General features: G+C 51.1%; 1 protein-coding gene across 1 annotated transcript in view; it reads left to right on the forward strand.

Moving 5' to 3' along the window:
• The first annotated feature begins 5984 nt into the window (after nucleotides 1-5984).
• The window catches only part of KLK13 (kallikrein-related peptidase 13), a 7735-nt gene continuing 2893 nt past the window's right edge, over nucleotides 5985-10826 (forward strand). Inside the window, 3 exon segments of the mRNA XM_012643117.1 lie at nucleotides 5985-6068; nucleotides 10209-10398; nucleotides 10614-10822. Of these exon segments, the coding sequence (XP_012498571.1) occupies nucleotides 6017-6068; nucleotides 10209-10398; nucleotides 10614-10822 (451 nt within the window). The 5' untranslated portion in view covers nucleotides 5985-6016.

Raw genomic sequence — 10826 nt, forward strand, 5'->3', positions numbered from 1 at the left:
ATCTTGACTTTTGTGTATAATGCTGCAATGAAGATGGGAGTGTAGATATCTCTTAAAGATACTGATTTCATTTCCTTTGGATATATACCTAGAAATGGCATTGCTAGATTATAGTTCTTTGAGAAGCCTCCATACTGTTTTCCATAATGGCTGTACCAATTTACATTCCCCACCAACAGCATACAAGGATTCCGTTTTCTTTACATCCTTGCCAGCATTTGTTATCTCTTGTCTTTTTGATACTATTCATCCTAATAGGTGTGAGGTGATATCTCATTGTGGTTTTCATTTGCATTTCCCTGATGACTAGTGATACAGGGCACCTTTTCAAATATACTTGTTGGTCGTTTGTTTGTGTCCTTTTGAGAGATGTTTATTCAGGTTCTTTGCCAATTTTTTTAATTGGAGGGGTTTTTCCTTGCTATTGAGTTGTTTTCATCACTCATGTATTTTGGATATTAACCTCTTATCAGAGATATCATTTACAAATATTTTCTCCCATTCTTTTGGTATCAATCAGTTTGACCTATGGAGGATCTGGAGACCAGGGCAGCCACACAGGTGGGCAGCCTGTCTATGTGACCAACCCTCAATAAAAAATCTGGACACCAAGGCTCAGGCAAGCTTTCCTGGTTGGCAATACTCCATGTGTGTTGCCACACATTGTTGCTGGGAAAATTAAGCACTGTCCCTAAGACTTCACTGGAAGAGAACAAGTAGACTCTCATGCCTGGTCTCTCCTGGACTCTGCCCTATGCACCTTTGCTGATTTTAATCTGTATCCTTTCACTACAGTAAACCAAAACTATGAACATAATAGCATTGCTGCGTCCTGAGTCCTTCTAGTGAATCATTGGATCTGTCTTGGGGACCCCCGACTATAGTGGTTAACAAAGTCTTCATGGACAGGATGGCAAAAATGGAGGGAACCATGCAGACATCTGGGGGAAGAGGGTTCTAGGTACAAAAGCCCTGAGATGGGAGCAGACCTAGCACGAGAGGGGCGAGAGAAGAGGAGAGGGTAGAAGATGACATCAAAGTGGTTGCTGTGTTGAAAATAGAGTATAAGAAGACAGGGACAGAAGCAAAGAGACCAGATAGGAAACTTGCCATAATCCAGGTGAGAGACGGTGGTAGCCGGGTGGGACCAGGGTGGCAAGGATGGAAGATGCTGAGGAATGGTCAGATTCTGGATCTATTTTGAAGGTAGGACTGACAGGGTTTGGTAACAAAATGGATGTGTGGTGTGGGAAAAGGAATTCACGTGTGAGACTACGGTTTTGGCTGAGTATTGAGAAGGATGGCACGACCATCCACCAAGAAAACCAAGACCACAGGAGAAGCGAGTTCGGAACGTGAGAAGGTGGAGAACAGGAGCTTGGCTTTGAACACAGAGATGTTGAGTAGGCAGACGGATGTTAAGTGGAAAGTTCAGGAGCAATGTCTGGCTGGAGACATAAATCTGGGAGTCGTCGGCATGTAGACAGTATTTAAAGCCACGAGACCAGATTAGGTCACCAAGGGAGTGAGTGTAGACAGAAGAGAGAAGAGGGCCAGGGACTGAACCAGAGGTGCACCCCCAGGTAGAGACTGGGGAGATGAGGAGAAACCAGTGCTAGACACAGATGAGGCTCAGCCAGTACGTTAGGAAAACCAGGAGAGCACAGTGCCCCAGAAGCTGAGGACAGAAACTCTTTGAAGGAACAGGGAGTGACCCACTTGTTAAGCGCTGCTGACGACTCGAGTAAGATGAACCCTGAAGAGCTGGCCCTTGGACTCCGCAACACGGAGGTCACCGGTGCCCTTCACAGGGGTATGGCTGGTGGAACCGTCGGACAGAAAGCCTTCCTAGAGTGGGCGTGAGGGAGGACGGGAGGAGGGGAATTGCAGGCAGTGAGCATAGCCAACTTCTTAGGGAAGGGTTGCAGTCACGGGGAGCAAAAAATGGGCCAGGACCTGAAGGAGATTGTGAGTGTAGAGAGAAGGTATCTGTCTGTTTGCTTTTAAATTTTAATGAAAGGGGACAAATTGTAGCATGTTTGTATGTAAATGGGACTGCTCATTGAGGAAAAAAAAAAATCGATGATGCAGGCAAGACAGCTGAGAACTGCTGCCTGGAACAATGTCCTCGAGGAGGCTGGGGGGACGGGACGCCAGCACAAGTGGAGGGGTCTGTCTCAGCTGTAGGTGCAGACTGTTCACCCAGAGAAACGAGAGAGGAGGCAGAGGATGTGGGCACGCAGGTAGGTGGCAAGATTGACCTTTCTAATTTTTGCTGTTCTGATGGGTGAAAAGTGGTATGTTGTTGCTGCAAGGGACGGGCGATCACTAAAGCCAACATCCTGAATAACACAGGTCCAGCTCTAAAGAATAATCCATGTCTCTCAACTCCTTGTGCATCTTCCTCTCTGAATGTCTGTTTCTCCCTGGGCGTCTCTGTCTATCTCTATACCTTTGTGCCTCTATCTCTTTTTGCATTTCCTCTGTCCTCTCCCACCCACCCTGTCTTTCTGTCTCTGTATATTTAGCTCTTCGTGTCTTTCTCTGTGTCCCCCTCCCTTCACGGTTGCATCGGGGCCTCTCCTCCGGGCCTGGGTGTGGGGCCTACTTTCTCATCCCAGCTAGCACTTCCAACCAGAACTTCTAGTTCCTGCTTGACAAAGAATCCCATTTTGAAGCCAAGGGTGGGGACTCCAGGAACCTCGAGCTGCCTCTATCTCCAGCTTTAGTTATTTAACAAGAACATTTGTGCCCTTGGTCTGTGCCAGGCTCTCTCCTAAGCACCTTCAAATGTTAATTCATTTAACCTTTCTCTATAAGGTAGGGCTTATTGATTGTGCCATTTTACAAATGTGGACACTGAGGCACAGAGCGGCCTCATCACCTGAACTCAGGCAGTTCAGCTCCAGAGTGAGTTTGAACTCTGAACCACTAGGAACATTGTCTCTTTTTCCAGTCCTTTCTTATTTCTCCAGCCAGGCTCTCTTTGGGGGGAAAGATCTTGATCTGTGAGAGAGTGCACTTGGATTTGGTCCAGTTTGTGGGTGACTTTCAGTAGCCCACCGTGTGTGACTTTCAGCCACGGGCTCCTTGTTGCCTTGTTAATCAAGTGAGGAGGCGGAAGGCGCCCAATCCTCTGTGGGCCCATGACCTCATTTCAACCAGAGTCAGCAAATCTGAGTCCCAGCCAATCACAACCCCTAATATCAGTGTTGACCTGGCACTCACCCCTCAGCAAATGCCAAAGCCAGCCACCCCTACTCCGGGCTCCAGCCCTTCCCAAGTGAGAAAGACTTCTCCGGAAGCACAGACCCAGGCCACAAGAGGGCACAGGTACCCCGACTTCCCACACAACCCAGTAACCTCACTTAACCTGGCATCCTCCCTCCAGCCATGCCACCTGAACCCAACTCCACTCAGAAAGGGTCAACTCAGGCTGTGCCTTGTGAGGTGGGGGAAGTTTAGGGTGGAGAAGGACAGTAGCCTTTCTTTCTCCTTGAGAGGAGCTCACAGCCCTGACCCAGCCCACCCTCACCAAAACCTGCCTCAGCACAGACACCGAACCTCACATCGAGTCCTCCCCACCTGTGTCAACCCACAGCCCCAACTCAACCATAGCTCAGCACTTCCCCATCCAAAACCTCAATCTCGTCCGTCTCCAGCCCCAACCCAACAGGACCCCATCCACCACCTTATCCCCAAATGCCTCCCATCTACAACCCAACCCTATCCCCCAAACCAACTCAGCCACCACCTCCAACCCTGTGCCCATCCTCATCCAATTTCCGTTCTCCTCCCCGAATGCATTGCATTCCTAATGGTGTCATCAGACCCATCCTAAACCTGACCACAAGCTCTACTCAATTCCCATATTGAGCCATAGCAGTGAAAGACCTTGAAATGGACCCAACAGGCGTCCTCAATGGAAAGCTAGATGGGGTATCTGATTTTATGGGGTCTCCACATGTTTTATGGCCTTTGAGCTACTTTACAACTCTGTAACTTGTGAATAGCTGAGAGCAATGCAAATATCATAATTTTTGTCCATACTGTGCAAATAAATTTTGCCAGGTGAAAGTACAATTGGTTTCCTTCCTCCTCCCAGTGTGGAATAGCCAGTTTTGCATCTATTTGTAAATTCATTTCAGCATTCCTTATTGTCTATAGAGCAAGGTTCTTTATAATATCTTACTGGCTCTGTCATTTATTAATGACTCAAAATAAAATCTTTGACATACGTTCATTTAGTATAGGTCAGAGAGTCATGGTTAGGCCATTTTTAAAAAGTTATCTTTCAACACTAGATTTGATCCCCACATCCAAACCTCAACTCCCCTGGTTTGGACCACACCGGTTTTGACGGGAGCCCTCACCCCATTCATCTCTACTCCTTATCCTCACTGGGACACTACCACTCTCTCGCTCTTTCCAAACTTTATCTGGTCCCCATCCCTGGCTTTCTTCCAAATTCTGACTCCACCTCTACCCTTCTTAATCCCTAATCCTGCCCCCTCCACCCCCTGGATTAACTCAGGGCCCCACCCAGTCACAGTTCCTGGAGACACCCACTCATTCCCAAAACACCACCCCTTCCTCCTTCCTCTCCCCCCAGCCCCCATCCAGGTCCCCTGCTTTTCCCTGTCGACCTACCTACGTTATGTCCCCATGGACTCCCTCACCCCATCTGGCCATGCTCCTATAAGGCCATTTGTCCTAGATATTGCTTTCCCGGGCTTAAGCTCTGCCCCCACCCAAATCCAAGGGCAATTGATTTTCTATCCACCCAGCGGATAATTCCCTTCTTGTGCCTGATGGTTGGGGTTGGCGGAGGACCATGGAATAAATTTGAGTATCCCTGTGTCTTTCAAAGGAAAAAGGGCTGAAGATTAGGCTGGGAATTGGAACCTGGGTTTGCCGTTGAGAGATAAGCTTGGGATAAGGTTGGAGATGGGACTGGGCTTGAGGATAGGTGAGGTAAGGGTACAGGCAAGGCTGGGTAGGGAGGTGGGACTGGGGTTGGAAACCGGCATCTGGGAGCTGACCGCATCTTAACAATGTACACCGGCTTGGAGAGGAGGTTAGAAAATAGGATGGAAAATGGATTGAAGTTAGGGCTGAGAGTAGGGGTTTGGGGAGAGGCAGGGAAGGAAACGAGCTTTCCCCTTCCCCTTCTGGGTCCTGATACCTCAAAGTTCACAGTGGGTTCAACTGGCTTGGGTGGGGCCAGATCTGGGTCGCAGCATGTCCTGGACGCTCCGCCCCAAGCGGAGGGCCAAGCCCAGGCTGGGGGGTGCCAGGCGACAGCCTGCTGAGCCATTGGGGGTGGAGAGGGGGAGGCCAGCGACAAGGAAATGCTGAGTGAGCTGGGGGAGGGAGTTCAGGGGTTAAAAGCCATGGGTCGGGGCTGAAGTTCTAAGCAGCTGGCGGCCGAAGCTCCACAAGCGGGCCCCTCACTCAGGTAGGGCCCGCCTGGGGTGGGGGGACTCGGGGCAGGGGGGTTGCAGCGTTCAGGGGAGGGGAGGGGCAGGGGGCGAGGGAGGAGGACAGCTAAGTCAGGCGATGGAGAGGGAAGCTATAGGCTCAGATGGAGAGAGAGAAACCTGCAGAGATGCAGAGAGATGACGCGTGCAAAAGAGGTAAGAAACGCAGGTTGACAGACGCAAGAGGGGGACGTGGGCTCAGGGAGGCGGTGGGCTCCCGAGGAGAGGAGCGAGAGAGCGCACCGACCGCCGGCTTGCAGCAGCGCGGGGAGGCGCGGCCTCCTGGGCCGAGGGGCTGCCAGCCCGAGCCCCAGGGGGTGCACCTGCCCCTCCCACCTTGCTCGGGGACCCCCACCAAGGATGGAGAGGGGCGCGGATTCCAGGTCAGGGCTCTCCGAGCGAGCGAGGGGAGGGGAGATCGAAGACTGGAAAGCGCAGGGGAGGAGAGATCCCACACCGGGGCTCCGGGCCGGCCCTCAACGCCCCCTCCAACTTCTCCTCAGGCCCAGCCCGCCGCGCCCCACCATCCCGCAGCCATGTGGCCCCTGGCCGCAGCGATCGCCTCCCTGACCGTGGCCCTGTCAGGAGGTAAGAATGCGCGCGGGCGGAGGCGCGGCGGCCACTCGGGACAATGGTGGGAGGGTCGGCCGGGGGGAGGGGCGTGGGAGCCGCGAGCTCCGCCCCCCGCCCACTCGGGGCCGGGTCCCGCGGGGCCAGCCCGGAGCGCTTCCTGCTTGTCCCTACGTGACCTGGTTTCCCGGCTGAGGTCGGTCCACTGACCCCAGTTCCTTGGCCTCTGACCCTGACCCCTCCCTGGGGCGTCCCGGCGCTGAAGCGCCCACCCCGCAGCTCCTGAAATACCCCTGCAGCAGCCCCTCCCGCATGCGAGGCCTCCTGGGGCTCTCCGAGCGCGAGAGGAGTCGGAAGGACACGGGTTCATGTCCTGACGCCGGCACTTTGAGCAGGGAGCTTGGCTTCTTGGTGCCGACGTTGTTTCCGTCTGTGAAATGGGATAAGTACTTACCGCGAAGGGTCCTTGTGAATTTTAAAATGAGGTAATGCATGTCAAGTGTGGCGGATAAAAGGGACTTGAAAGTTAGTCTCTACTGCTTTATTAACAGTATTTTCTCTTCATTCTTAGCCCTTTCCAGAACCTTCTAATTCGTTCTTCCTTTAATCCTTGGGGTGTCCCCAAACTTATGTGATCCCACCAAAGTTGGTCCCCAAAGAGCCCTCTCCTCACGTTTAAGCCCCCTCTCTCTGCCTTTGCAGTCAGGTTCTCTGGAAACCCCATTCATGCATCATTCATTCATGCATCATTCATTCATGCATCATTCATTCAACAAACAGCCATTGAGCACCCAGCAGTGTGCTGGCTGCTGTACAGAGACACAGTCCCTGCTCTCAGCATCGAGTCTAGCGGGGACGCACGCAGATATTATTCAAACCATTACCTAAATAATCAGTTAATAATTAATTACTTTGAATGACGTGAGGTGAAGGCTTCAAGGAGTCAAGCCAGGAGCCTAGAGGTGTAATGAACTTGACTCTTGAGCCAAGACCTGAAGGAAGAGGGGTCCAAGGGCACCTGGCACCTGGCACCATCCTTGGCCTGAAGATGGGGTGGCTTCTCTTCTTTGGTGACACTTCCTGGACTCGTGCCCGTGCCTCTTCTGGGTGCCACACCCTAGGCTCGGAGCTCCACATGCTAAGTCTTGTGCCGTTCTCAACAGCACGCTGAGGTAGGTGCACTGTAATTACTCCAGTTTCACAGCTGGAAAACCCAAGACTTGGAGAAAGAAAGGTCCTGCCTCAAGGACACTGGCAATGCCTGGGTCAGGACCCTAATCCGGGTCGTCCACCCTGCGCACCATATCCTGGACTTGAGGCTCTGCAAACCGTTTTCATAATTTTTAACCTAATGTTTTTCTTAAAGTCAGATCATTTTTTTTCTTTCACTGAAACAAAGGCACATTCAAAGTAAAGTTTATATCACTGTCCCGAATAGAAAACAACATCCTTTGCCATAAATTAAAGGTAAGGAAAGAATTAAATTCCGCACAATGAAAACAAAACAATATGTTTATTGGGTTGGACCACCCGAAATTGCCAACACTGACCCTTTTTGACCTCCTCAAAACAGCTATTGCTGTGGTTCAACTCAATCAATTTTAGGTTGCCTGCTCAGTCTTCTGCTTCCTCCTGGTTTTAAAAAGTGCGCTCAGTTAGGATTAGAGTGACGTTAAAATCATATTGGCACCATCGTGAGACTTTATCCTCAAGAAAATTAGGATCAAAAGAGGGCTGGATGCTGACTCAGCGTCAGAGTGTGAGATTTAGTGTTACTTACGCCGCATCTCTCTGCCACCTAAAATGTAAAATGGTCCTGTGCCCACCGAGGACTCCTGTCCCTAACTGAGAACCACTGGGCTACTCCCACCGCTGGCCATGTAGTCGGGGAAGCTGTCAGGGAGGAGAAGGGACCTCCTGTTGTAGCTAATAATTAATAATAACAGTCCCCACTTACTGAGCCTTCACTTTGTGCCGCCTGCTGGGCTGCATGTTTGAAATGCAGGATCTTATTGAACTGTACATCTGCCCGAGGAGAGACGAACTATTACTTTTGCTACTTGACTGCTGGGGAAACTGAGGCTGGTAACTTGTACGAGATTGAACAGTCAGAAAGTGACATATTCAGGACTGGATTCTCTCTGTCCCACTGGCCCATGCTGTGCCTCCAGTGACAGACACAGTGCCTGGCATACACAGCATTCATTTATTGGGCACCCATGGTGTGCCAGGCACTGTGCTAGGTCCTAGGAATGTAGCACTGAGTCAAGCAGTGGAGGTGCCTGTTGTCAGTGGAGCTTACGGTCAAGCTGGCAGATGAAAATGAATAAATAAATGTAAGCAAATTATAAAGAGAAATCAACAGTGATCATTGTTCTGATGAAAATCAATTGGAGAGATGTAACAAGGAATGACTGGGGGCCAGGAAGGGCAGCATTAGACTAGGTGGCCAGGGAAGGCCTCTCTTAAGAGGAGACATCAGGCCTGAACTCTCAGAATCAAGAAGGACCCAGACATGTAACATATAGATTCTCAGGGCCACCCCACAGCATATTCCATATATATAGGAAATGTCCTGTGTCTCCACTGTCCAATATGGTAGCCACTGGCCACTTGAGGCTATTGAGCATTTAAAATGTGGCTGGTGTGACTAAAGAACCGAATTTTTAATTTACTTTTGTTTCATTTTAATAGCCACCTGTAGCTAGTAGCTACCATATTGAACAGCATAGGTCTGGAGGAAGAAATGTCCAAAGAGAAAATACAGCAAGTACAAAGGGTCTGATATATTTGAAGAACAGGGTTAGGAGGCTCAACCAGAGTGAGGCAAGAGGAGAGAGGCAGGGGATGGGGTCAAAGAGGCTGGCTAGGGCCAGGTGGTGCAGAGTCCCGCAAGCCTTGGAAAGGTTTTGAGACTTTATTTTGAAGGAAGTCAAGACTGGGAATGACCTGTCCTGACTTTCCTTGTTCAAAGAGTCCTCAGGCTGCTTTGCAAAGACTGGATTGAAGGGATCTGAAAGCAGCAGGATTTAGGGTGCTGTTGTTGTCATTCAGGCTACACAAGATGGGACTTGAACCTAGATAGTGGTGGGAAAGCTGGAGAGAACTGGATATTCAGGAGGTAAAACAAGCAGGACATGTTTGTTGTGAATGTTTGAGGGAAAGAGGGAAAGCAAAGATGACTCCAAGGTTAGAAGTTGAGCACTGAGGTGGGAAAGGCCAGATGGAACAATTTTGGTTCAGAAAAATCAAAGTGTAAGATGCCTGTAAGGCATTCAGGTTGACAATGTTTGAGTTTCAAGCTTAAAGAAAGAGTTCAGGGCTGGAAATGTGAATTTGGGAGTGGTTAGCCTATGGGTGGTATTTAATATGTGTTGAGAGGATGGATGGATGGATGGATAGATGGATGGATGGATGGATAGATGGATGGATGGATGGATGGATGGATGATGGATCCGTGGGTGAGTGGATGGATCGATGGATGGAGGGATGGAGAGATGGATGGATGAGCAGGTGGATGGAAGGAGGGAGGGAGGGAGGGATGGATGAATGTCTGGATGGAGGATGGATGCATGGATGAGTGGATGGAGGGAGGATAGATAGATGGAAGGAGGGAGGGAGGAAGGGATGGAGGGATGGATGGATGAGAGGATGGATAGATGGACAAGTGGATGCACGGATAGATAGATGGATCAGTGGATGCATGGATGGATGAGTGGATGGATGGATGGTTGGATGAGTGGATGGAGGGAGGGACAGAGGGACGGAGGGAGGAAGGGATGGGTACGGCCTAGGTGGACATATAAGTCAGACTTACTTCCACCTCCCGAAAGCCATCTCTGTGGTGGAATGACAGAGAAAATTCAGGTGAAGAGAAATTCAGACTTCCATTTACTTATCAGAAACATTCTCATTCCATGAATTCTTCTCTTAACCCCCCGTGGAGGGTTTGGCACCTCTGTGGAAAACATCACCTCTTTGCCCTGACTCATCTCCACTTGACAGAGAATGGCAACTGCCAGAGGCCAAGAAATGGATCGCCAATTCCTGGTCACCCGGAGCAATATCCTGACCCTTTCCCCAAGCCCAGGGATCACCACTCCAGGGCTCCTCCTCACCCTGGACCCCAATTATCTAACAATTTTTCTTCTTCACCAGGCATCTCCCAGGAGTATCCCAAGATTCTCAATGGCACCAATGGGACCAGTGGGTTTCTCCCAGGTGGCTACACCTGCCTCCCCCACTCTCAGCCCTGGCAGGCAGCCCTGCTAGTGCGAGGGCGGCTACTCTGCGGGGGAGTCCTGGTCCACCCCAAATGGGTCCTCACTGCAGCGCACTGTCTGAAGGAGTATGTGGGGGCCAGGGGAGCCTGGAGTAGGGATGAGAATGGGACTGGGGTGGCAGGTGGGGTGCAGCTGGATTCCAGGATGGGATTGGAGTCGAAGATGGGGAAGGAGATGTGTCTGGAGGTGACTAAGGTGGGATGGGGAAGAGGCTGGGACTGGCACGCGGATGGAAATGGGCTCGTCCTCTCCCCTAACCACTCCCTTCCTGCACCCACAGTGGGTACAGAGTTTACCTGGGCAAGCATGCCCTGGGGCGTGCGGAGGCTGGCGAGCAGGTGAGGGAGGTGGTCCGCTCTGTCCCCCACCCTGAATACCAGATCAGCTCCACCCACCTGAACCATGACCACGACATCATGCTTCTGGAGCTGCAGTCCCCAGTCCAGCCCACAGGCCACGTCCGCGTCCTGCCCCTTTCCCACGAAGACTGCCT

The sequence above is a fragment of the Propithecus coquereli genome, unplaced genomic scaffold, assembly GCF_000956105.1.
Source record: "Propithecus coquereli isolate 6110/MARCELLA unplaced genomic scaffold, Pcoq_1.0 Scaffold193, whole genome shotgun sequence".
Classification (NCBI taxonomy): Eukaryota; Metazoa; Chordata; class Mammalia; order Primates; family Indriidae; genus Propithecus; species Propithecus coquereli.